The following is a 27576-nucleotide window of genomic DNA, read 5'->3' on the forward strand; positions in this document are numbered from 1 at the left end:
TAACGTGTTAAGAGACTCAAAAGCAAAAGACAATGCAGATAAATAAATTTCAAAGTGAATGAAGAGTTGTTGGTCTAAAATCTTATTTGACAAAATACTTCCTGCAAGCCGTACTATTGATTACACAAATCTTACGTATACCAATACTTAGAAGACTTAATGGCATTGGATTCTAGGGTCAAAATAAACTAGCCAAAAGCTTTTTATATATGCTTGTTGGTTGCTAGAAACAGCTCTCGTGCCAGTCACATTCAAAATAAGACACGAAACCCTGGCACGAGTGTAGTTAAGTTCTGTCAACAACTTTGTCCAAAAACAAAAAAAACTGCATCACAGAGAAGAACTACAGCGGAAAATTCTGCCTACAGTCAATTCGGAGGGAGGAGTTTCGATTCTGAATCTCAAACACATTTCCTTAGTTTGGATCTGCAAAAAAAAAAAAAAAAGGCCAACAAGACCAAAAGAGTGAGAATCAGCGAGAGACCACCAAACGCCGTTTCTCATAGCTATAGTCTTGGAAGACAAGCTATCGCCTGAAGAATCCTCTTCCTTGGACCCTGCATTAAAAATCAATAGAAATGGTACCAAAAAGTTCAAGAAATCTGCTAAAAGAATAGATCAATCTTAATTGTTTTAGAAATATCAAAAAGGACAGAACCATTGGTATGGTGAGATCTTTCAGATCACTTTCTTTCATCTGCTTTATCGTTGTCATATCCACCTGTTGTCAAATATCAGCCCAGCTTGTTATTGACGATCGATGAACAGTGAAGAAACTTAGCTCAGACTCTCAGGGGATTCAAACAACAAAGAGCTCTTGGATAAGGAAGCAATGGCACACTTACTTCCTCTCTCTTAAAGGCAAGGGAGTATCTTCCAAGTCCAAGTGAATCTAGAAAGCTGTCTACTGTTAGAGTCTCTTCCACCTGTTACAGCACAAAGCAGATATACATGACACATGTTATATCACACATGTATAAGATAAGCAAGGCATAAAAGTTTTTGGAGAATAACAGTGTATATAGAATAGCAAACAGAAAGAAAAGCCATCCAAAAATTGAGAAGAAAAAGATTCTTACAGGGAAGGGACTGTTCTGCATAATACTTCCAAATGGAGGAAGCTGACTTAAAGGAGGCAATGGATAAGGGTTTGGGACAGGAGGAGGTAACATTGGCCTGGAGAAAGTAGAGCAATTTGCTGGTGGTGCTTGACTATTTAGTACACCTCTGACTCCATAAGGCGACGCTCTCACATCATCAAGCATCCTGCTTCGTCCGGTAAAATCATCCATGTTCCTTGATGGAGGCGAACCCATTGAAGAACCCATGTAGCTTCCAGGATTCCTAGGAGGGGAAAACCCACGAGAAGAACTCATGTAGCTGCTTCCAACATTTCTAGTTGGGGACAGTGTCCTATAGCCACTACTGAAGTTACTTGTGTTCCTTGGCGGTGATAGATCCCTTGGATGAACAACTGTTCTTCCAGCGGTTCTTGGCGGTGATAGACCCCTTGGATGGCTAATTATCCTTCCAGCATCTCTAAGTGGTGATTGATCCCTTGGATGGCCAACTGTTCTTCCAGAATCTCTAAGTGGTGGTGATAGATCCCTTGGATGGCCAGTTGTTCTTGGCGATGATAGATCCCTTGGATGACCAATCATTCTTCCAGCATTTCTCGGTGGTGATACTGATAGATCCCTTGGATGGCCACTTATCCTTCCAGCAGTTCTTGACGGCGATAGATCCCTTCTTCCAGCATGTCTGAGCGGTGACAGATCCCTTGGATGGCTATTTATTCTTCCAGCGTTTCTTGGCGGTGATCGAGCATCCCGAGAACCACCACTGAAGCTTCTAGTGTTCCTTGGTGGTGATAGATCCCTTGGATAACCATTTATTCTCCGAGCGTCTCTCGACGGTGATACAGCAGCCCTAGCACCACCACTGAAGCTTCTGGTGTTCCTTGGCGGTGATAGATCCCTCGCAGTGTCACTGATACTTCCAGCGTTCCTTGGAGGCGACCGACCCCTCGAAGTACACACACGCCTCTCTGGCGATCTCCTTCCTATATCATCCAGGGTCCGTGGGGAATAGTAACTGCTCGATGAAAGCATGTGAGAGGGAGCACGGAGAGTTCTTGAAGGAGGTAACGGGCCATCCCTTGGCTCAGCCATACGAGGACGACTATCAAGGCTACGAGGAGGAGGAGGAGGGTGCTCACTCTTGGAGAGAAGCTTTTCACGAAGATCCATAGCGCTGCCTCCATCGCTCTGAGTTCGTCTCTTTGCATCTCTTTGCAAGAGTTTGAACCGGAGATCACTTTGACTGATCTGCAAATCTTAGTAAAACATAAAAAGAGTAGTGGTCGGGTCAGAAAAAAACAGCAAAAGATAGCTAGAGTAGTGTATCCACTATCCAGTGTATATACCATTTCCGCTGAAACTAGCTTCCCCTTTTTGCCTACACAAAACAAACAAGAGAAAACACACTTGCACTTCAGTAATCGCCTAAACTCCATAACAGAGACCAAGCATAACCCAAAGAAAGAAAGGGCCTAACTTTCTTAGAAGCTAAGAAAGCTCTTAAGAATTCAATATGATTGCAGCAGTACTAATTGTTATTCTCAACCCCCATGAACTCAAAGAAAGGGACTAACTTTCGTCAACAATGTTAAGAAGCTACACATGAGCAATACATATACAAATAAGAAGGAGAAAGGAAACACCTTTTACTGACCACCGCATCACTATCTAACTGGCTCCCTAATCTTTCTTTGACAGAACGCTTGGTGCCAACTTTGGGCAGCAACTCATCCTCTAACTCTAAATCACATCCATCTCGACTTACCACCTGCCCCAAAAGTGATATATATCAAACATGAAACACTTTTTTTTTATACACTCAAAAACTCATGAAACACTACATCACACTCAATTAGGAACTGTGAGATGAAGAAAGGTACCTGGCCGTTACGGCCTAGAGTGATAGTGACCCTACTCCGCCTACGAGAAGCTTCTGACATTTGAACGCGAAACCCTAGCCATATGGAGCCCAAAGATACACAATTACTGAGAGGTTTTTATAGAATAAGATTGCTTGGGGGTAGCTTTTCCGATTAGATATACGGAGAGAATTATACGTGATGATGATGATGATATCGCTGGAGACGATGACGACCCCCTCGCGACGGACTCTCTCTCTCTCTGCCTAGTGCGTGCGAACCGCGAGAGAGAGAGAGAGAGGCCTGACTCAATTTCAATTGCTGGACTCGAAATTGTAAAAAGGCCCTCGTACTTATTAAGTGTTTTCACATTTAACCCCTAGTTTCATTTCCTTTGAATTGTGTCCACCATGTTACAAAGGCATTTTAATTGTTATCATGAACCAAAACAATAAGATATATTCTTACATTGGACAGACATATATATTTATGTTCGATTCATATATAAGGAATTGTTAAAGATCTCGAATGTCGAAGATATTTTGGAATTATAATTTCAAATTATTAATCCTGTTTCCACTACTGAATGTCGAGTGATTTCATTATTTTTTAAGGAGAAACAAATCATTATTTTATCATAAACTGGGTTTGATGTGAGTGACATAAACAAGAGCGCATGAAAGATGTTGAGGACTTGAAACCAATACTACTAATTACTAAAACATAAATACAAAATTAAACCAACTTTGATTGCTAAAATTAACTTTAGAGCCAACAAAATGTTGAGGACATGTTCCATCAGTCTCTTTGCTCAGATGTCCATTCAGAAAATGTTGTAGATGCAAAATGGTTTAATTCATGGTATTGTTTTTATTTGTTTAAAGTTTTTTATTGTGTTGTCTCTAATTATCAGTCTTGTTCATGCCGCCAATATGAATGGTACATCTCTTGATTAGTAGTATTGTTCTGTTTATCTATACTATTAAAGCAGATGCATGTTTGTGAATCTACTCCTAAGTTTTCAAAGAAATTACAAAACATCCCATGCATTCTTTTTAAATGGTTTTGGATAAATTAAAGCCCAACAAATTAGAAAGTTCATTTGATAATCATGTCCAATTAAACAAAACATCCCAATAATTTCAACAATTTATCCATCGAAAATTTTAAGCCTATTTCGTCATAAAAATAAATCTTGGTTTTTCTAATATCATTTTTCGAATAGTACAAAAATATCAAATTACAAAAATTAAAAATCTAATAGTTTTAAAAGTTTTATGTATAATTTAAATGTATATAATAATTTAATTTTAAAAATATTATCAGATTTCTATGGGCTTTAACGGGTCAATCATGGTTAGATCATAGGTTAATGATAATATTTTGGATTTATCAGATTTTTAATTAACGAATTTTCATTAAATTTAAACCGTATTATATACTGATTATCGGGTTTATCAATTCAACTGCGGATCTGTGTCGGATATGAAAACACTGAATATCTATTTTTAACATAAATTTGTAAATAAAAAATTTTAAAATATTACTCAATACCAATTAATATTTTTACTCAAAACCAAACCCGCGCTTTTAAAAACGCGGGTCAAAATCTAGTTAGTCCTATTGAATCCTACTCACTACATGATTTCATGTTTAATTTATTTTCTCATCAAAATTCTTCTGTGTCCTTGTCTTAATATCTGAACTTTGAAATTGAAGAAACACATACAATGAGTTATTTTTGGTTTTGGGGGAAACAAACTTAAGTTTGTAACTTAGAAGAGAATATCCCAAGATGGTCTACTCTTTATGAATTTGCGAGTTTTATAAGTTAGAAAAAACACTATTTTCATACATTAGATCTGATAAAGATAAAACATCATCATATATATTCACATAAAGTTTGTTCACATAAAACTCTATTTCCCTAATAACTAAAAGGGTAAAAGCTCGGTAAATAAACAAACATGAAGCAGACGAACACAAACAAAGAGACAAACATGTTTGATTAATTATTTTTTTCTAACACTTAGAAGGCCTCTCATAATCAGGAGGCAAAGAAGGACAATTCTCATTCATGTTTGGATAAGGATCAATGGTGTTATAACCAGGCAACTCCATTCTGTATTCACCTAGAATCTGACAGAACTCAAGCTTCCCTTTCTCTGTGTTACACCAACTCGGTAGCCTCGTCTGATTATCTTCAAACAGCCTCAGAGTGTAAGCATCTCGGATCTGAAACAAATGAAAGAAACAAACCTTAAGAGTAATGTAACATGGGGGAGAAAAGTAAAAGATATAAACTCACAGTGAACTCAGTGACTTGAATGTGATCAGCAATAGGGCCAAACACACCAGCGGCTTTGTACATTGCAAGGATGAAAGCAACACATGTAGTTGACTTCCCATCACTATAAACCCACTCATCCTGTTCAGGGATGGTCAGCAGCTCATCAAACGACATCCCACGCCTCGCTGTTTCTTCAAGGATCCCATACAAATCAAGATCCTCAGTACCGAGCCGTTTATTGAGCGCCTCGTTCCACATATTAGCAGCATACGCAGGCTGCACACGAGTCCACATAGACATGACAGAAATAACCAAGTGAGCATCAAGGGGAGGCGGGTAGTTATCACCAAGAGTGTCGATCCAGCTGAAGATCATGTTGTGATATCCATAAGGCTTCCCCAACATGCTGCGTGCATACTCCCACGCAGCTGTGTTGTTGAACTTTTTACGGATATCCGGATGCAAAGGAAGCAAAGCTACTTGTGGATTCGAGTTATCCTTCAACGTGAGAGCCCACCATTCATCCCAAGGAATCACAACAATGATCTCTTCACCCTTCTCGTTCTCATGACCAGATTCACCAACCCAAAGCCTCCCCAAATCATCCTTCAGACAAACAGCTGTGTGACCGGCGAAAGCACCGGTCACCCATTTCTCCAGAGTCTCAAACCCACCCCACCTTCCTCTAATCTTGGAGACAGCCAAGAAATCACCAGAATGCACATCTTCCGGATTGATAACAGACCGCCAAGGCTGAGGTCGTTTCTCAAACGTAGCGCCCATATGCTTCTTCAAGAAAGCCAAGTTCGCGTTCTGTCCCCAAGCAGTGTTGGAGAAAAGAGGCAGCACATCGATTAAAGAAAGCAACGTCCCTAGCATCCCTGATGGCATTAGAAACACTGAAACTCCATGCTCCTTCACCTACTCTCATCAGAAAAACACTCAGTAAATTAATCAAATAGCAACAAAGAATGTTTCATTAGGCTGTGTCCACATACAACTAAATTCAAAAAGCCTTACATAATCCAACTCAGCTGTCTCTTCCCATGAATCAAAGCTCAAAGTGTGATCTCTGGCAGAGAAGTAGTAGTCCCATGTGATCCTGTACGGCGTTGCAAAGACATATAGGTCCATACAAGTCAAGCTACGTGCCTCAGATGTCTGCAAAAAGTTCCCAAATGCCACAAAGTTACAAACTTTACACAGAAAGGTACAAGCTTTGATGATCAACAAGTCATATAGAGTCCATACAAGTCAAGCTATGTGCCTCAGATGTCTACAAATGGTACAAAACAGCTTTCTGTCAACCATTAAAGCTACAAACTTTACACATAAAGCAACAAACTTTGATGATCAACAAGTCATATAGGGTCCATACAAGTCAAGCTATGTGCCTCAGACGTCTACAAATGGTACCAAAGCAGCTTAGTGTTAACCATAAAGCTACAAACTTTACACAGAAAGGTACAAGCTTTGATGATCAACAAGTCATATAGAGTCCATACAAGTCAAGCTATGTGCCTCAGATGTCTACAAATGGTACAAAACAGACTTAGTGTCAACCATAAAGTTACAAACTTAACACATAAAGCTACAAATTTTGATGATCAACAAGTCATATAGATCCATACAAGTCAAGCTATGTGCCTTATATGTCTACAAAACAGCTTAGTGTCAACCATAAAGCTGCAAACTTTGCTGACCAACAAGTCATATAGGTCCATACAAGACAAGCTATGTTTACAAATTGTATCAAAGCAGTTTAGTTTCAACCATAAAGTTACAGACTTTGATGATTAAATAGCAAAGGAGGAACAGAGAAAGGAACCGACTTTGAGATGGAGAAGGCCGCCTCCGAGCCCAGGCTCGTCGCGATCGCTACGTGTGATGTCGAGACGAGCCTCGTTGCCGCGAAAGCAAGCACCTTTCCACTCGAGGGAGGCGTTGCTGTTGGGAGTTAAGGACCCGATGAAGACAGGCAACAGATCCACGGCGCTGTGGAAGCTGTTAAGAACGGGCCAGGAGACTTGGCGTGGAAGCATCGGGAGAACATCGTCGACGCTGAAGGGGACTTTGAGGGGTTGACCCAAGTCAACGCAGAAACCTAGAAGAAGAAGAAGATGACATAAGAGGAAGAGGAAGGGTTTCCTAGACATTCGATCAGATGGACAAATCAAGTAGTGATTTCGAGACTTTTCTCCAAGATTTCTGGGGGAAGAGGAAGGTTTTTGTGGTGTCAAGGTTGAAGATGATGATCCATTGTTGTGATATCTCTTTCTCTTTCTCTTTGTCTCTCTGTCTTTTGGTTGGACTTTTTGGGATGATGAAGAAAGAGACTTTTCTTCAGAAGCTATTTTGAACATTCTTTGCTTTTCCCTTCCTCATCATTACGATCTTGTCCGGTTTTATTTTCGGTCTGGTCTGGTCCGGTTTGGTACGGTATTTATGTTCAATTGCTTCATTTTGTAATCTGCTTATTCATGTTAATTATTGGTTTCTTGTTCAGTGTGTATGCCGAATATTCCGTTTAGAAATAAGATACACTTTGAGCTCTTTTTCTTGCATTATTTCATTTTACGTTTATAATATGGCATATCTCTTTAGTACAACTTTGATAGTTTTCACTGTAAACATCTACATGATGATGCATGGGTTAAACGTTCACCTTAAGAAAATTGAAAGACTACAATGATGATAGTATGTAGATGCTGGTCCTTATCCACATAAATAAAATAACTTGAACTACCAATACAATTCGTATGATGTGTGACATGTAACTACAATATGTAACTACAATGATTTTAAGAATAAATGAAGATGTTGGTACATAGACTACCGGTTTAAATCAAACAATTTTGGAGAGTTTACAATTTTACATGGCGAAGATGAAGCAGTTTAAGTCAAAGGGATTAACAGAAAACTCTCATCCTCCGCCACTGTCTGTCTGAATAGATTTAAACCAACATCCGTTTCAACGATACACTATGTTATTCTATACCATATGGTTTTTGAGATATTTCTATGCAAAAAAAAACATCATTATCCAACAAAGGTTGATTGGAGAATTGGACATTAGTATCCATACGTGGCTCCAAATTGATTTCTAAGAAGATATGAAAAGAAAGATGGCTTGTCCTTTTTCAACTTCATTATATGGTAATGGTATTAGGCGTGGGCACAGATCGGATATTCGGGTTTTGATGAAGATATTTGTGATTTGCTTCGAATGTTACGGATATCTGATTTTTCGATTTGCTTTGCTTCGGAAAAATACAGATATTCGGAAAAACGGATATCCGGAAAATAAATAGATATTTACGGATATTTGCGGATACTTACGGATCTCTCATTTGTTTTGATTAATACAAATAATCTTAAAAGTTTGATACAGATTTGTTTTGTAAAATATATTTTTTGCATGATATAAAAGATAAAAATTAAAAAAAGTAGTGAATCTTCATATTTTGTAAATTTTTAAACTTAGTTAAAGTTATAATAACACAAAACTTAAGAAAAAAAATTATAATTGTCATAAATATTTTCTCTTCTTTTTATGTATACTTTTATATAAGTAATATGAATAGAATCTATCAAATAATATATTAGAATAATAATTATATAATTTTATACATTTAAAACTTTAAATATAATTAAAATATACATGTATTTATATATTGACGGATCAGATCGGATATTCGCTTCCCAAAATTTTAATATTTGTGATTTGCTTCGATTTGACGGATATTGAATTTTAGTATTTTATTTACTTCGAAAGCTTACGAATATTCGGAATTTTCGGATCGAATAGGAACGGATAACGAATCGAATCAAATTTAACGGATAAAATGTCCAGCACTAAATGGTATACGCTATGTGTCGATAATCTGTTCACTTTATACAGTTTTGATGAGACCATATGGCAGCAATTTTATCCACCCTTCATTTTATTTTCCCAAATTCTAATAGTCTGACATCAACCCACACAACAAGATTTGAGCAAGTTAAATAGGACTAGACTTACAGTTGATAGAGGTTGTCCTGTGATGGTTTGCTTCGTGACTGTAACAATCATGATAAAATCCTCTATAAGCTGTAACGAAATTAGTGGATTTGTTACGGGGTTTGAGTAGTTTCTCACTTGATTATTTACAATCACAGTCTTCATGCAAGAACATAGCTGCAAAGGGAGATCACCTCTTTATCCCAATTCAACAAGAGAACATGCAATATCGATCCATCAGATTAGTGCCACAATACATACCAAAATAAATAATAATTAGCTACAACGTTTCAGTTGAACAACAAATTTTAGCAAAAAAAACGTTTCAGTTGAACAGCATAAAGATATATTATGATGTAACTTTTCTAGTCTAAAAATGTGGTTTCCCTTTTTTACCGTGAATCCAATCAATATAAATATTTTTTTTCCAACGAGAATTTAACCCGAGTAGCGGAGTTTCTACTAGACAATCATTTGTCACTAGACCAACCAACAACTCGTTGGCTATTACTATAATGTAACTTTTTTGGAGTGTTACAAAAAATAATCAAAGATATTATGAGACCTTTTGGCATCCATGACTCACATACATTGTGGAACATCATGTCCAATCAGTTCTACACGAAAACACTATGAATGTTTGGAAAATATTAGAAATCCAAAATATGAAATCAAAATTATTATATATATATTAAAAAATAGGTTTAGAGAAACGTAAGAAAATGTTCTCTATAGAAAACCTTAATCAAAAATGGTTTTGTCGAACCGGATCAATATTGATAATCAATGTTGATTACAAATAACATCAAAACCTATAATATAGCTCACAGAGCGTACAAGTGTTTTAGTGCATTCGTGGTATCCTAATGGCCATGTGTTAATCTAGCGAAGGTTTATCTTTTGGATCTCGGGTTATTGAGTAACCGTTTAACTGTGTAATAACTTAGTCTGGTGTTCTCTGCTTCGAACTTTGAGCTTTCTGTTTTACAAAAAAAAAAAAAAAACTTTGAGCTTTCTGCCTCAAACTTGAGGTAACCGTCGGACGAGATAGTTGGACCTAGCCAATGAACCGCATATCTACATTGAATCAATTTGTGTGGAGTAGATTTATGTGTTAAATCTCAATTCCTAACAGTAACGTTGTTTTTTCTTAGATCATGACGAGTCATGGATTCATGTTGAAGTATAGAGATTGTAGAATGGAAGAATGAAATAATGTTATTTGTCATTCACATAAAACACTACTTTAGTAAAAATCATCTCGTTGCTCCATAAGTGTTTGGTACAAAAAAAAATTTAAAACCCTTGCAAACTTAATAAAGAAGAAGAAAACAAGTCAAAAATTGACGCAGGTAGAGGTAGGGTTGTTGTTCCCAAACGAAGTGGCCTTTGTCTCAGAACTTGGCTCGAACCGTAAAGTGGTTTCATCGCACGCATACCTCATAAGTCCTGTCGACTTTTCTCTACAATCCGTAAGAAACAACTGTGATCCGAACTTCACTTCCTTCTTCTCTTTGATATCCTTGATAATGTTTTTTCCAACCAAACCTCCTATATCCTCTTCGTAGATAGAAGCTGAAACCCTAAGTTGTTGAGGCGAGTTGAGTTTGAGATTCTCGTACTTGTGTCTAGAGGAGATAGCAATGGTAATATTCTTGTAAAAAAAGGAAGCTTGAAGGTCTCCTTGAAGACATATATATGTATCAGGAAGGCTACGGGGGATCCTTGTCAATAAATCCCAAGTGGCACTGAGATGTGTTTGTGTAATATTATGTATCGTGAAATCCATAGAAGCTACTTCTATTCCCGGCACGGGAGTTGGTTCCTGTGACCAAATAGGAGCATAAGGTAACATAATAATGAAGGCCAAACAAAAACAAACGACAGTGGTAAGAAGCCGTCTATTTCTTCTCTTCGTGTGGGTGCCTTTTTTTTTCTTCTCTTCGTGTGGGTGCCATTATGCAAGATTGAATAGAGAGAGAAGATTGGAACTTTTCGATAGAGATAGTAAGAATGTTCCCTATATATAGACACACATACACGCGAGATTTTCCATAATCCTATTTAAGATTCGGATTAGAATAAAAGGAAAAGGAAAACTTAACTGCTCTTTTGTTTGGTAATTGGGACTGCCTTTTTTGACATCAGAGAAAGGGCACTTTACATTCTCAGTAGAAAAAACCTTTTAAAACTCCAAAATCTTGACACTACGTTAAAAAAAAAACCCCAAGTTTTATTTAAACCAATTTACTTTTGTGAAAGTTGTTTTTTTTAAATTTTTTTTTTTATATGCGAAAAGTCAACTTAAAACTCAGAACGCAAAACAATTTTGTCTACGACTACAAGCAAGAGTCGTCTAGACACGCAAGAATCAATTAAGTGATCGAGAAAAGAACCACATACAGAATAGAAAGCCACTAGAGGAGGATATGTTGAGGAGTTGCAATAGTGGATACGATATCTATATCAGTTGCTTTAGTCCTTATCGTCTTGATTCTTGGTTTGTGGATCTTTCTGAAGAGGAAGGTCAATGGAAGTTTTTGAAGATTGGGAGGTGCAGTTTGCATATATGATATAGAAGCATGTCTGGATGGAAATTTTTTGGGCAGAGTTTAGGTGATAAATCCAGCTCCAACAGAATATGGGGACACTAACTAACGATCTTTCTTCTTTCATGTTAAAATGTGGAGACTGTCCAATGAATCAATGAAGTAAGGTTGTTTGTAATTACTTTAAGAGAAAAAGGTTGTTTGTATATTAACATAAAACATAACTTTTATTCGGTAAATAATCTTTTATATACTAAAGGCCAAGTAATCTTTATGCCCAAGTTGGGCGAATGAGAATAAAACATATGGTGTTTCAAAAAAAAAAAAAAAAGAGAATAAAACATATGACAAAAATATAATTGTACATAATAATATTTAGTTCATATATTAATTTAAAAATAGGGAAAATTTGGAGAAATACACTCAAATAAGAAAATAATTTGAAAATTACACCTTTATTTAAGTTTTTGGAAAAATACACTTATATACATATAAATTTACATAATTGTCCATTCTTAATATTTCTCTAATTCTGATATATTGTTTAAAAATTGATTTTTTTAAAAAAATCGTTACAGAATCTACAATTATCCCTTTTAATCGTTAGTATCCATTTAATATATCTTTTCCATATCTTTTTAAAGCCTTTTTAATTATTTTACTATTTTAAAAAATAAAGAACCAAGACGCTGTCTTCTCGTCTCCTTCCTTCTCGTATCTTCTCCATCTCTGATTTTTTTTTCTCCTTTCATAGATTCTTCCTCTCATCTCAGTAAGAGAGGTTTATTGCTTCGTGAATCAAATACCAGTTTCTAATTCTGATTCTATTTTATTCTGACAAAAGTTCTTTTTTTTTTGGAAAATCATGTTGCATTTGGCTGGAGTTTTAGGAGAATGGAAGCTGAATCACAAATCATGGAAATTCATGGTGAATACAAGAGCATGAAGTAGATTATTGCCGACTAAAGAAGGGTTGAAGTTTGACGAGATGGTTCAGATGGTTCACGAAGATTTCGGTATCAACAGATCGAGTAATGAGTTAGAATTCAGCTATGCTCTACCGGAATCAATGCTTCGAGACATTCCTAAGGATACGCCTCCTGTTTTTGTGAACAATGATAAGCAATGGGATTCTATGTGTGAGATGTGTAAATCGATGCCTCTGCGTCATTGCATTACGGTGAAGAATGGAATCCTAGGGAACCATGATCAAGGTTTCAATCGTGAAGATACTTGGTTCAGATAGATAACAATTTCAAAAAGATAAAAATTTGTAGCGATAAAGTGACAAACCTAACTTATTTTTTTTTAACGATGTAACTTCTTTCTTGTTTATATAAGTTGAAGAAAATAAAATAAAGGGAAATATGTATAAACTTCATGATAAAGTCAAAACAAATCACAATTCACATATTTATCTTTGTTACTATAAAATTTAAATGATAAAATAACATATTTATCTCAGCACACATATTTATCTTAAACAAAATAATTTTAATGATATTATTTTTATTGATTACGAATTTATATATTAATTTCAAGTTAATATATTAATTATTGAAATATCTTGGGTAAACAAGTCATTTCATAATTAGAGAAGTGTATTTTTCAAAAAGTAAAATAGAAAATGCAGTTTTCAAATTTGAAATCCTAAATAGGGTATTTTGCAAATTATCCCTTAAAAATATGTTATTTAAAAACTACAAAATTTTAATAATTCATTAAAATTATTAATGACAAATCATTTTAATTAAAATTTTATTTATTTTTATTTTAATTATAACATAATCTGTGGAAACAAATTAACAAAATATTAACAAAAAATCAAAACTTTTTTATAAAATAATGTATTGATGTAGTAAAAAAAAATCAAAATTCATTTAATCTTCCAAACTAAAAAAATAATAGTGTAATTTTAAAGTTTTCTTAAAAATATCAAATTTTGAAGATAAATATTCAAACTCAAAATGATAATATTTCAAATCTTGAAAAAGATAAAATCATAGATAATAAAGAATATTTGTTTTTGAAATGACCACGAAAAACAAAGTATATATGTTGTAAAAATTAAATCAATCTAATATTTTGAAATATTAACTAAAAATAAAAAGAAAACGTAATATCATAACATCCAAAAAATATCATATATCAATAAAATTTACTAAAATAATATGATAGATGGTAATATATAAAATAATATAGTTTTATTATTTAAACAAAATAATGTTTTTACTTATAAATCCCATAAAATACTAAAATAATATATGTTAAAGTATATTTTTAACACACAACATGTAAATATAAATTATCTTAAACATATTTATTTTCTATAATATAAATAAATAAAGTTTTAAAATGTAATATAACAAAATGTATAAATTAAAGAAAATAAATATTTTTGAAGGAAGTTATCTATTCGGTTATCTCATATTGTTATTTTATTGTACATAACTTAAAAATATATTAGTAAGTGATAAAATTAATAACAAAGTAAATTGTACTAAACAAATCACTATATATTAATAACACCGAACAACAAAAATTAACAATGATATTATAAAGTTACAAAATATATAATACTAAAATATAAAATATATATTTTAAATATTTGTAATAATATCAGATATATTTATAAAATATAATAAGTATAAATATCCGCACGGATGTGGAGATTAAAATCTAGTTATATTTGAATCGATAAGATTTATAGATTCTTGTTTGACCCGTACTTTTAGCCTAAATGGTCGCCTGTTGTTTTCTTCTTCTTCTTCTTTGAATTTAATTTAAATTATTATGGTTTTACACTGAATTAGAGATTATATAATTTGATGTCAAATTAAAATATTTACAAGCTGGATTAGTTTTATTAGATATTATGGCTAAGAATATCATGTTAGTTCAGAATGACTTTATTTTCTCGTCCATGTTTTTATTTTTAAAAATATCCAGCCATATAATATTTAAATTTTAAGATAAGTTTGTTTATCTTCAGATTTCCATTCGAAAGGATCTTCTTTATATAGTGCTTCGAGCGCATAAGCGTAAGATGAAGAGATAGGGTTAAAGGGAAATAAGAAGTAAATATGAAAAAGAATGTACTCGAAGAGATGGAGGCCGGAGTGGTGATATCAAACAAGTATGGGAGTAGAAGATTTTGGGGAATAACATTGCTATGTTCCATAGCGGCTATGGCGGTATCTCTGCTCATATTTTGCCTGACTGGAAAAGCCAACAACATGGAACGCTCAACTGCACATACATTAATATCCGTTGGGATGTTTATTATACTACAATTTGTATTGATCGGAGCCATGCATATGTGGTGCGGGCCTCGTCCTCCTGGACTCTCACCTCAAGAGATTGATCCAGCCGAGATAGCAGTGTTGGAGCAGGCAGGTGTCGTGTTAATCTGCATTGTAACGCTCTGTTTGGGAAAGGTTGTGGAAGTTTTCATATACACAATGTCGTTCATTACTGGCCTTGTAGCAATTTCCGAACTTAGATCTCCGGCGTTTGGCATGAAGCATTTGTGGTTCATCATTGGAATAGGGACAACAACGGGATTAATATGTCTAGTTCCCTATCTTTTCTTCTTCTTTGGCTGGTTCTCCATATTTATATTGACCAACGTTTTCATCGTCCGATTTAATTTCCCTGACAAAACCCTTATCGAAGTGTTTGCCATGGTATCAGAGGTTTTAACTTAGCAAGGTTTTGTTGTTATGTTTCGTGATTTATAAAGAGTTTATTTTCTTCCATGCATGTGCTATTATGGTTAAGTTACTTTGAACAAAGATGAACGAAGATTTCTGTACATGCCAAAGAGTAGAACCTTTAGTACATATATGTCAACTTAAATACTGGAAACTGAATTAGTTATTGACAAGTGCCACTTAAGGATACTAATATGCAGAGCACCTAAAGTTATGTGATCTGATTTGCACAATACATATTGCAATACCCTCACTAGAACTGGAGCATAGAGATTTAAAATGCACAATTTGGGTCAGAAATCATTAATTAAACGCTTGAGAACCAAGTAGCTGGCGCAGCGAAACGTCTCAAAGGGAGTTCGTTTAGTCAACAGAATGCCCGAACGTCTCTTTGTTGCTTGTAATCGTTGATTCGATTGAATGCCGAGAACAAGAAGATGAACTTTAAAGCTCAATGTATTTCAATAAATCTGTGTTGATATTTACATACGGCAGAAGCCTTAAATAAGGTACAAAAGAGAATAAAGAATCCTAACTACTTGTAAAAGATATCGATATCTAAACAAAGAAAACCAAAGGAAAACCAAAGTCATAATTATCCTAAATGTAACCGAAAGATATGACGGTTAAGAATGAAAATGTGCTGCATCAGGTCTCCCCGGGTAGGAGAAGATTCGTCTCTGAATCTGGAATCTCATTGTCGCCATGGAAGTGAGACAAGTACTTGACGTTGAACACATTCGCCGTGTTGATATGCACTAGGAGTTGCACTCTGTACGCATTAGCATTGATTTGTTCAAGCACCTTAATAGGACCTAGCTTCCTCGACTTGAGTTTGTTGTACTCACCTGCCGGCAACCTATCCTTTGTCATTACCACCCACACTAAATCGCCAGGCTGAAAAAAGAGCTCGCGTCTGCGCTTATCAGCACGCTCCTTATAGGCGCTCGCCGATGCTGCCAATTTCTGAGAAACCAACTCATGTGTCTCTTGCAAACCTGCCACAAACTCGGAAGCCCCACCATGAAATCGTGTCATGTCCGGTAGAGGAGCAAGATCAAGAGGACAACGCGGGACCTGTCCATACACGATTTTAAAAGGGCTAAACCCCGAGCTACGATTTGTCGCATGGTTGTGAGCAAACTCAGCACTGCACAGTCGTGAATCCCATGACTTAATATTGTCACCCACCAGCGACCTTAACATGTTACCCAAAGACCTATTGACAACCTCTGTCTCCCCATCTGGCTGAGGGTGGTAAGCCGTACTCATATCCAAACTAGTGCCCAACAGTTTCCACAAAGAACGCCAAAAATGGCTCAAGAATCTCGTGTCTCGATCAGACACAATCGACGACGGGAGGCCATGAAGACGATAAACCTCGCGGAAGAACAACTCTGCAACCTTCACCGTGTCAGTCGTACGCTTACACGGAATGAAATGCACCATCTTTGAGAATCTGTCAACGACCACGAAAATAGAATCATGACCTCGTTGCGTTCGTGGTAAGCCAAGCACGAAAATCCATACTGAGATCAGTCCACGGCTGAGTCGGAATCGGAAGGGGAAGATATAACCCCGCATTTGAAGCATGCCCTTTAGCGAGCTGACAAGCTCTGCACCGCCCAACGTATCTCTCCACATCGCGGCGTAACCCAGGCCAGTAATACGCGGCATTAACCAATTGAAGTGTCCTATCGCGACCGACATGCCCTTCCTTATGTAAATCGTCAATGATCTTGAGGCGAAGGCTACAAGATGGAACGCAAATCTGTGACCCTCGAAAGAGAAAGCCATCCAGCAAAGTGAAATCATCGCGCTACTGCGCCTTAACCTCTGTCAAAATCTTCCCGAAATAGGGATCCGTTTCGTAAAGATCCGCAAAGGACGCAAACCCCGAAACAGAAGCATGTAACGTCGTCAACAGGCTGTGTCTCCGGCTAAGAGCATCCGCCACGCGATTCAACTTTCCCGACTTGTGGCGAATGGTAAAGGTGAACTGCTGTAGGAAAGCAATCCAGTTCGCATGTCTGGCAGAGACTTTCACTTGACTTTCCAAATGCTTTAGAGCGTCGTGGTCCGTGAAGATGACGAAGTCGCGATGTATCAGATAATGGCGCCAATGGCGAATAGCCTGTACCACGGCGTAAAATTCTACATCGTAAGTAGAGTATCTCCCTCTTGCTCCGGACAATTTCTCGCTAAAGAATGCGACTGGTCTCGAGTTCTGGCTGAGTACTGCGCCAATCCCAAGCTTGGAGGCGTCGCAATGCAGCTCAAATGTAGCAGAGAAATCAGGGAGGACCAACACCGGAGCAGTAGTAAGGCGTTGCTTTATTACCTCAAAAGCTTCACTGGCCGCTGGGGACCATTCGAAGACTGAGCCTTTCATGCAATCAGTTAATGGAGCCATAATGGTCCTGAAATGCAAGACAAACCTTCTATAGAAGGAAGCCAATCCATGGAAACTCCTAACCTCAGAAATTGTCTTTGGAGTCGGCCAAGACCGTATGGCCTCAACTTTGCTTTCATCCATCGACAACCTTCCGTAGACACCACATAACCGAGAAAAAGCACACTCTTAACACCCCACTCGCATTTTTGCCGTGCCACAAAGAGAGTCTGGTCGCGAAGCACCAAAAGAACTTGGCGGAGGTGATCGAGGTGATCTTCCAAAGATGCGCTAAAAAATCAGGATGTCATCAAAGTATACCACAACAAAACAGCCAATAAACGGACGCAATGCCTGATTCATGATGCGCATGAAGGTGCTAGGAGCATTGGATAAACCAAATGACATCACAAGCCACTCAAACAGTCCCTCTCGCGTCTTAAACGCTGTCTTCCACTCATCCCCAGGTCTGATACGAATCTGATGGTATCCGCTTTTAAGATCAAGCTTGGAAAAAATCTTTGCAGAACCAATCTAGTCAAGCAAATCGTCAAGGCGGGGAATGGGAAACCTGTACCGTACGGTGATTTTGTTGATTGCCCTGCTGTCTACACACATCCTTCAAGAACCATCCTTCTTAGGGATTAATAAAGCCGGAACTGCGCAGGGGCTCAAACTCTCGCGCACATGACCCTTAGCCAGCAACTCCTCTACTTGTTTGCGTAGTTCCTCATGTTCCTGAGGGCTCATCCTGTAGTGAGGCCGATTGGGGAGTGAAGCGCCAGGCACTAGATCAATCTGATGCTGTATATCCCGTAGAGGGGGAAGTCCAAGCGGGAGTTCCTGAGGGAAAACATCTTCAAACTCAGAAAGGAGTGTCGCTATCTTTGGGTCCACTGGAAGAGTCGTTGTCACTTCCGGAGGTGACGCAACCAATGCATACACAACTTCTTCTTTCTGTAACTCGTTTGCGAATGCCGCGTAGGAGCAAAAAACACGGTGTTGCTAGAACCCGTTCCTTCGCGAAGATGATGAGGTATGCTTGTCGTTTGCAGTGCAGGTAGCCGAGATGATTCCTGAGTAGGGAGTAAGATTATGCGTCTTCCTTCAAAGAAAAAGCTGTATTGATTTGTGCGCCCATTATGCAACACCTCATGGTCGTACTGCCATGGTCGTCCCAACAACAAGTGACTGACGTCCATTGGCACGACATCGCAATAGATCTTATCTTTTTAGTGTGCTCCATTGGAAAGCGAAACCAAAACGCGATGCGTCACACGAACGTCCATTCCCTGTTGTAGCCACACAAGCCTATACGGTGCTGGGTGATCGGATTTGCGCAGGCCAAGTTTGTCTGCTGCAGATGCCGAGATAACATTCCTACAGCTGCCTGAATCAATGACAAAGCTGCAAACCTTCCCATTGATAGTGCACGTCGACGCAAATATGTTTGTGCGCAACCAAGGTTGATCGTCATGCTTCATGGGGGCCAAACAGATCCGTCTCAGCATCAAGAGTGTTCCTTGATCTCCTGCGGTGCGATCATCTGTAAGCTCCTCGAGCCGATTTCCATCGTCCTCCTCGTTGTCGTCATCCCACTTTGTTTCCTTAGCGAGAAGACCACGACGTCCTCCTTTAGGGCAAGCCGTCTGTAAATGTCCCGGCTCGCCACAAGAGTAACAACGCAACGCATTAGGTCTAGTGGAGCGCCTTAACTCATCACCCGTTACTGGAGCTTTGCCAGCTGCTGCTCCTTTTGCGCCTCCTCCAGTACCACCGTCTTTGGCGTTTGCGCCTAGTTGTTCTCCCTCACCCGCAAGTGCTGTTGAACGAGCTCTCTGTGCTGAATTCCAGTTACTGGAGCCTGGTTTGAACTGAAGTTCAAATGCAACTGCGCGCCTATACGCCTCTGCGACTGTCAATGGATCGAACTGCGACATTGCATTCTGTATCTGAGGTCTCAGCCCTCCAATAAAGCGTGATACTAGCTGTATCTCGCTATCCAGTATGTCATTGCGCGTAAGGAGTAAAGAAAATTCCTCCGTGTAGTCGTCAACCGATCGCGAGCCCTGACGAAGGTTTTGCAATCTGGTGAACATTGTACGATCGAAGTTATACGGTAAGAAGGTCTTCCGTAACACCTTTTCAAGTTTTGCCCACGTCTGAATGCTCTCTTTGCCGGCTCGAACACGAGAAGCCTTGAGTTGCAACCCCCAGGACGCAGCTTTTCCTCGAAATTTGGTCGCCACCAATGGTACCTTCCTATTCTCTGGAACTTGCATAAATTCCAGCATCTCTTGGACTGTAACAAGCCAATCCAACAATTCTTCCCCACGAACACCACCATGGAATTCAGGAAGATCCACCTTGAATCCTCTCTCCCAGTTCCTGTTTCCACGATCCTGATAACCACGATCCTGATAGCCACGATCCTGATAGCCACGATCTGCTCCATCATCGCGACGATTCTCTTCATCAGCGAATGGATTCTCATCACCATCAGTTGAGTCTTCCTCTTCACCAATCCTCCTGCGATCCGGATCATGGCGCAAGTTGTTCGCCAGATCTCTCAGGGCATTGTGAAGCATAGTCTGAAAGTTCTCTTGCATCCCCACGAGGGTCCTTCACAGTTCTTCCCAATCGTGAACCGGCGAATCCGCGGCTTGAGGGTTGGTGCGTCTTGGAGCCATCGATTATCACACTTGAGAATGATTAGAAAAAAATTCTACCGGGAACGAACGTTGCTCTGATACCAAACTGGCGCAGCGAAACGTCTCAAAGGGAGTTCGTTTAGTCAACAGAATGCCCGAACGTCTCTTTGTTGCTTGTAATCGTTGATTCAATTGAATGCCGAGAACAAGAAGATGAACTTTAAAGCTCAATGTATTTCAATAAATCTGTGTCGATGTTTACATACGGCAGAAGCCTTAAATAAGGTACAAAAAAGAATAAAGAATCCTAACTACTTGTAAAAGATATCGATATCTAAACAAAAAAAAACAAAGGAAAACCAAAGTCATAATTATTCTAAATGTAACCGAAAGATATGACGGTTAAGAATGAAGATGCGCTGCATCAGTAGCTTAGTAAAGATGCAGCTACCTGAGAAGAGCTTTGAACATGAGAAATAGCATTGTACCTGATAAAATCTCATCTTGTGTAAGTCGTATGAAGTGACAATTATTTTCTATGTGCTTCATGCGTTTGTACCGGTTATAAAGTAATCCCCCTCCGGCACATTTTTTCACCCATAGAGGCGATAGGCACATTTTTTCCAGATTATCCATTTATACGCTGTGGAGCTGCATAACTAATACTTTAATATTTGCATGTGTCTATCTCGTGGGAGAAGTTTTCGTCTCTCTCCCAACAGGTACTGGGAAGTAGTAGAGAAGTGTGCAATGATGTATTTATATATATAGAGAAGTCGCCAAGTGTTCTAGTTCGAGTTATATAAGAAAAGTATTATTATAGTTTCTGTCAATGTAGAGAGACAAATGATTCAGTGAAGGTCAAGGGTGCGACAGAACAGGACTTACCTGAGATTTCAGTACCTCCATGAACTTCTCGAGCTTTTGCAATGTCAAGTAAGTTATGAGGAAGCTGTCCGACACTGTCCAAGTATTGAATGACGCTGGACATGTTTGGTCTGAGGGCTGCTACTGGATGAGAACAGAGTAAGCCAAGTTTAAGAACAAGTTCCACTTGCTCCTCAGAATAGTCTTGCCCCAAAATATTCTGATCAAGAACCTGCATTATATCTCCCTTCTCCCAACACTCTAGCACCCAATCAGTAAGTACCATCTCGCTTTGTGAAGCTCTTGACAAAATGGGTTTTCGACCACAAGTAATCTCTAGCATGACCACTCCAAGCGCAAATACATCAGAGCTTGTACTTGCCTTCCCAGTTCTTGATAGCTCAGGGGAGATATACCCAAGCGTGCCTTCCAAGTAACAACATTATGAGTAAGAAAATATATTTCTTGAGGATAAAGTATTCAACAAAAATAAAACAAGGTACCTGCCACATGAGAGGTCTGAGGATCAAACCCATGATCACATAGCTTTGCGAGGCCAAAGTCACCAAGTTTTGCATTCATAGTTCTGTCAAGCAAGATGTTGGCTGGTTTAATGTCCCTATGGATAATCACCTGCACCCATTGTTGGTGCAGATAGCAGAGTCCAGAAGCCACATCTTTGATGATCTTGAATCTTTCTGACCAATCAAGAGTTCCAGCTAGTTGGTTGTAGAGGAACTTATCAAGGCTGCCTTTTGGCATACAATCATATACTAGGTAGAGTTCACCTTTTCGTCTGCAGTATCCTTGGAGCCGAACTAAGTTAGGATGTCTGAGTCGGCCAATGGTGGCTATCTCAGCGATGAACTCTCTCATCCCCTGTCTTGAATCATGAGAAACCGTCTTGACCGCGATCTCTGTGTTGGAAACTGGTAATGTACCCTTGTAGACTTTCCCAAACCCTCCTTTACCAAGAAGCTCAGTATCCTTGAAACCCTTTGTGGCAGTGTGGAGATCTTTGTAAGCAAACCTATGAGGACCAAACTGCACCTCCCAGTCCTCCATAACTTCCAATAGCTTCTTCCTCTTCAAGAAAAGCCATAAGCCTACACTCAAGACAATTAGTAATGTGATGCCTGATGTAGTCAAACTAATTGTCAGAACACCCTTTGGAGTTTGGATCCATGGCTGTTTAAAACGGGGAACTTCTGGAAGGCGAGAAGGGTCTATATCTTGAGCCGTCCCATTCATCTTGAAATTCCAAGCCAATATATAGTGAGATGCAGTTAGCATGCCTGTGGATGAGGTGAAGCCAACATACATAGATTCAAGCAAATAGGGAGAAAGATCTTTTTGTAGGGAAATGAGTGGAATCTTTGGTTTAGGGACACGGATAGGAAGAAGTGTGACATTAAGCCGTTTCTGTTTGCTGTCATACTCAACCCACAACTGCATAGGATCCCCGCTGGTAAGAGAGAGGTTTTTGAAAGTACCATCACTTTTGAAATAACCTGCTGAAGCAGCTGTTTCTGAAACTATGCTATTTATGTCAATACCAACATGATTATCATCTATGTCATGGACCTCAGGGCCTTGGACTGTATCTAGTTCAACAGCTACAATATGATTTTCAGGATTTCCAATATTGCTTATGTTGAAGAGTCCAAGATATTGGGTGGCATCAACGTTGACCAAACCTTTTGTAGGAGAAAGGACAAAGGCCAGTCCATGGCCTTTGATAACTCTATCCTTTGAGACAATAGCGAAAACGAACGTGGGGGAGAAGGAGAAAGCGTTACCATTTGCAGAGCCCTTGAATCTCAATGGCATGTTGTAGAAAACTTGACCAGATGTTAGTGTATTAGAATTTGTTAGTCTGAATAGACCATTGCTGTTTAGATTGCCTGATCCTGCAGCATATAGTAATCCGTTGAAGCTGAACTCTCCACCAGTTGGGTCTGAACCTTGGCATACCACGTTCTTGGGGAAAGCCAACATTAGCAAAAACAACAGTAACATCATGAATTGACAATCAAATGTTCATGCCAAGAAAGAAGATACTTTAAGTGGAGTCAACGAAGAGATTTGATCAATAAGAAGAGTTCAAGAGTGCTAAAAGTCAAATGATCAAAACCCTTTTTTAAGTAGAATTAATTATCACTGAAAGGGATGGGGACAATCTGAGAAGTTTTCTATTGAATCACTCTTTCCAATATAGGAACAATTCCTAACATAGAGATGTGGACAATCTGACTCTTCCTTTCTTGATTACCTCAATGATGAAACAATGTAATACGTTTGCAAAGGATAGAGACTTACCAAAGCGCTGTTTCTAGACAAGATAGTTTTAAAGGTTGTTCACTCTATCTCTCTAGAAGTATGCTACTCTGATTCTTTTGTTTTCTGGCAACAGTTGAATTAAATTAAACCCTTTCATCATCAGTGTACTATTTAAGATGTGGCAAAATATTCGTTTGACCTCCACATTTCAAAGAGCCATGCCATATTGCTATCTGTGTAGGAAAAAGTAGGAAAAAAAGGAATAAACTAAATAACACAGATGGCAATATGGCATTGCCATTTCAAAGAGCCACACCAATAAATTTATAAAGACAAAGCTCAAAGTCGTTATCATAAGCACTCTACAATATTTAAAGGAGAGAGAGAGAGCATCTGATTACTTTTACCCATATGGGATTAGTCCTTTGTCAATGCTCGCTACTTAACCGCTTATTCAACTCTACTCTTATCTAATTGTTCGGTTAAACACATTTCTCCACATGAATACTTGATCAGCTCGTACAGATCTTCATGAATAATCTGCATCAGAGATCACTAACCTATCATCTTCACATCGGAAGATGCTCTCTTCGTACTGGTTCTTGCGCATGTATCTCCCACTAATGATCTTTCATGTTAAAGTATAGGGATTGTAGAATGAAAGAATAAAATAATGTTGTTTGTAATTAACATAAAACATAACTTTAGTAAAAATCATCTCGTTGCGCCTAATTGTACGGTAAAAACATGCAAACTTAATAAAAATAAAGAAAACAACTCAAAAATTGACGCAGGTAGGGTTGTTCTTGTTCCCAAACGAAGTGGCCTTTGTCTCAGAACCTGGCTCGAACCTTAAGGTGGTTTCATCGCACGCATACCTCATAACTCCTGTCGATTTTTTTCTACAATCCGTAAGAAAAAACTGTGATCCGAACTTCACTTCCTTCTTCTCTTTTATATCCTTGATAATGTTTTTTCCAACCAAACCTCCTATATCCTCTTCGTAGATAGAAGCTGAAACCCTAAGTTGTTGAGGCGAGTTGCGTTTGAGATTCTCGTACCTGATTATGCAAGAACGACATATAGTCAGTTTTATTTCTTCTCCTCAAAAGTATAAATAAATAATCAAAAAAATTGTTACCTTTGTCTAGGGGAGATAGCAATGGTAATATTCTTGTAAAACAAGGAAGCTTGAAGGTCTCCTTGAAGACATATATAGATATCAGGAAGCCTACGAGGGATCCTTGTCAATAAATCCCAAGTGGCACTGAGATGAGTTTGTGTAATATTATGTATCGTGAAATCCATAGAAGCTACTTGTATTTCCGGCAAGGCCCGCCGCACCGGAGTTGGTTCATTTAGTATCAAAATTATCAAAGGAAAACACATAATACTCAAGCTCATCAAAAAACAAGTGACAAGTGTTAAGCCGCCTACTTTTCCTTCTCTTGGCGTGGGTGCCATTATGCAAGATTGAACAGAGAAGATTGAAACTTTTTGATAGAGATAATAATGAATATGTGCCCTATATATACATACACACACACGAGATTTGCCATAATCCTATATAAGATACGGATTCGAAAAAGAAGAAGATAAATGGCCTAAATAGCCCTAGACCAAATTTTTCTTTCAAATATAGACCCCAAGGCCCAAAATCACATAAATGTTTTATGGCCTATTATCATATTATCCCGTGTTAATTTAACCTACATTATATAATAATAAAATCAAAACGTTTTGGAAATTTAATGAAGTTTTCGACGAAGACGAAGCTGTGCTGTCGTCCGTCGTCTCCACATCGTCTTCTTCGTCGTCTCCGCATCGCCTAGGTATTCAGAAAAAAAATAACTTTGAACTATGGAAATTTTTTGGAGTTGAAAATTATTTTTGAAGATTTTCTCCAAATTTCCATAGGAAACACTCGTCAGAAGTTTCATCGCCAAAATTAGAGCATTTGATAGAATCTATCGGGTGTGTGTTAAGATTTATTGTTTTACTAGATTATATATTTTGTTTTCATTTAATTCTCATATTTGTGTTTTCTTTGTGATTATATTTGTATTTTTCTTTATAATCATATTTGTGTGTAAATCTTAATCAAAATATATTTTATTAAATAATAGCAATTTAAAAAATTGATCTGGTATACGCTCGGTTAGGGCAAGGTTGCCGGTCAAACCCGCCAACCCGCCGGTTTCAATATTGTTCTGGTAAAAAAATATGACCTGCACAACCGCAAACATATAATTTGTACCGACATCCGCCCCCATTTAATTTTGTGGTTATCTGCGGATTATAAAAAATTGAAATAATTATTTAATTTAATTATTATAAAAATATAAAATTATATATTTTAATTTTTTTTTAATTACCATATTTTTTAAAAGTGTTTACTTTTATTTTTTTATTTAAAATAATTTTCGGATCGACGGGTACCCGCAATCTAAAATTTACCAATCCGCACCACTCCAATAAAATACTCATATCCCGCATCCGCAAATCGATTTTTTCAAATAATTGAACCAAATTTATGATCTACCCTTAAAAGGACGGATATATATATATATATATATATATATTTTAAGAAATATAAATTTTATAAAATCCAGGCTGTAACCAATTATATCTCTGAATATTTAAATTTTCTCTAGGATATATTTAATTTTTCTCTCATATCTTTGAACCTATAAATATAGCTGCAAAAATATACATAATTCAAATTGAGATTAATATGATAATGAATTCGATATAGATATGCCTTTAAAATAGTAGTTTAAGTTCCATGATAAAGAGTTCGATATACCAAAATATGAAATTTCTAAAAAATAAGAATTTATCATTATGGAACTTCTTTGTTGTTGTTGCAGTTATATCTCGACACATAAACAGTTATATATAGGTTGTTGCAGTTATATTTATAGGTTCCATGTATTTTTAAAATTGGACTCAACTATTATCAATTGACCATACAGCTAAATTAATAGAATAAATATAATTTTATGTAACTATATTAAATAAATCAAGTTTCATAAGTATATGTACTTGTGTCATATGCGTTTAGAAAGTTATTTTTATGTACTGGCATCTGCAAAATGAATCATGAGAGAAAAAGATTATCAAGTTGAGAAGCAGAAAACATTTAATCTGGATGAAAAGAATAAACACGCACTCGATTTATTTTGCTACAATCCAAACCGAAATAGTAAATTTAAGAAGAAGATGAAACAATAGAAACAGGGAAAACAAAAACAATTTTGTTGATTGAAAGTTATATAGAAATGAAACCGTTTGACAGTAGTAGATGATAATTCGGTTTTGAACATGGTGGTGACAAAATCTAGGGATTTAATATTTTACATTTTCATAAATTAGGATAGCAAGAGCTTTTTCTGTTATGTAGTTTTTATTTTTAATACACAAAGAGACGTTTATTTGTTTTGCTGGATTTTTTTAAAATCAATAATATTTTAGATGTCCCCTACATATTCACATATTTATTTAATTTCTGTTTAATAGTTGATTAATTAAAAAATATATTGATTCAGTTACGTGACTAATGGTTCTGGTTTTTGACAGTTATCATAATATAAAAATATGTATTTTGTGGCAGTTATAAAATTTAAAAAGTGGATCCAACTATTACCAATAAGGCATACTTCAACTTTAATAGTATTGATGATAGAATAATAGTTATTGATACATATATTGTTTAGACTTTCGATTATACTATAACAATTTTAATTTTATTGGTCTTAAGATGTTGATTTATATTGTTTGCTTCTAGTTTAAATGGATTTGATTAAATGTGCCAGTGAAAAGCTATTGATACATGTAAAGGAGCATAGGGCTTCGCTAGACAGCCAAATTATCTAACTTATAATAGAATTGGTCAA

General features: G+C 37.2%; 5 protein-coding genes and 1 long non-coding RNA gene across 8 annotated transcripts; all 6 read right to left on the minus strand.

Annotated features, from left to right (window-relative positions):
• Positions 1-184: 184 nt before the first annotated feature.
• LOC108843434 (uncharacterized) lies at positions 185-3283 on the minus strand. Of its 2 annotated transcripts, XM_056995561.1 has the most exons (8): positions 3137-3283; positions 2960-3033; positions 2723-2847; positions 2426-2457; positions 1080-2335; positions 846-926; positions 659-721; positions 185-557 (listed from the first exon to the last, which is right to left on the minus strand). In XM_056995561.1, the coding sequence occupies exons 2-8, from the start codon at positions 3017-3019 to the stop codon at positions 507-509; spliced, it is 1668 nt and encodes a 555-aa protein (XP_056851541.1). In that variant the 5' UTR covers positions 3020-3033; positions 3137-3283; the 3' UTR covers positions 185-506. The 2 variants fall into 2 exon arrangements, with proteins under 2 accessions (XP_056851541.1, XP_018472125.2); XM_018616623.2 differs by having other exon boundaries at positions 185-721.
• Positions 3284-4804: 1521 nt separating this feature from the next.
• Positions 4805-7580, minus strand: LOC108843117 (uncharacterized). Its single transcript, XM_018616220.2, has 4 exons — positions 7061-7580; positions 6249-6389; positions 5247-6149; positions 4805-5173 (listed from the first exon to the last, which is right to left on the minus strand). The coding sequence occupies exons 1-4, from the start codon at positions 7382-7384 to the stop codon at positions 4961-4963; spliced, it is 1581 nt and encodes a 526-aa protein (XP_018471722.2). The 5' UTR covers positions 7385-7580; the 3' UTR covers positions 4805-4960.
• A 2893-nt stretch (positions 7581-10473) lies between these two features.
• Positions 10474-11934, minus strand: LOC108840964 (uncharacterized). Of its 2 annotated transcripts, XR_008937985.1 has the most exons (3): positions 11632-11934; positions 11334-11435; positions 10474-11053 (listed from the first exon to the last, which is right to left on the minus strand). It is a non-coding gene; the product is annotated as an uncharacterized LOC108840964 (long non-coding RNA). The 2 variants fall into 2 exon arrangements; XR_008937984.1 differs by lacking the exon at positions 11334-11435.
• Positions 11935-18503: 6569 nt separating this feature from the next.
• Positions 18504-19084, minus strand: LOC108831936 (uncharacterized). Its single transcript, XM_018605436.1, has 2 exons — positions 18881-19084; positions 18504-18839 (listed from the first exon to the last, which is right to left on the minus strand). The coding sequence occupies exons 1-2, from the start codon at positions 19082-19084 to the stop codon at positions 18504-18506; spliced, it is 540 nt and encodes a 179-aa protein (XP_018460938.1).
• A 2278-nt stretch (positions 19085-21362) lies between these two features.
• LOC108831944 (putative L-type lectin-domain containing receptor kinase V.1) lies at positions 21363-23422 on the minus strand. Its single transcript, XM_018605443.1, has 2 exons — positions 21904-23422; positions 21363-21826 (listed from the first exon to the last, which is right to left on the minus strand). Exons 1-2 carry the CDS (start codon positions 23420-23422, stop codon positions 21363-21365), a joined length of 1983 nt encoding a protein of 660 aa, XP_018460945.1.
• Positions 23423-24338: 916 nt separating this feature from the next.
• LOC108841352 (uncharacterized) lies at positions 24339-25200 on the minus strand. The gene is made up of 2 exons (XM_018614118.2): positions 24822-25200; positions 24339-24741 (listed from the first exon to the last, which is right to left on the minus strand). Exons 1-2 carry the CDS (start codon positions 25142-25144, stop codon positions 24459-24461), a joined length of 606 nt encoding a protein of 201 aa, XP_018469620.1. The 5' UTR covers positions 25145-25200; the 3' UTR covers positions 24339-24458.
• Between the last annotated feature and the right edge of the window lie 2376 nt (positions 25201-27576).

Source organism: Raphanus sativus, chromosome 2 (genome assembly GCF_000801105.2).
Source record: "Raphanus sativus cultivar WK10039 chromosome 2, ASM80110v3, whole genome shotgun sequence".
Classification (NCBI taxonomy): domain Eukaryota; kingdom Viridiplantae; phylum Streptophyta; class Magnoliopsida; order Brassicales; family Brassicaceae; genus Raphanus; species Raphanus sativus.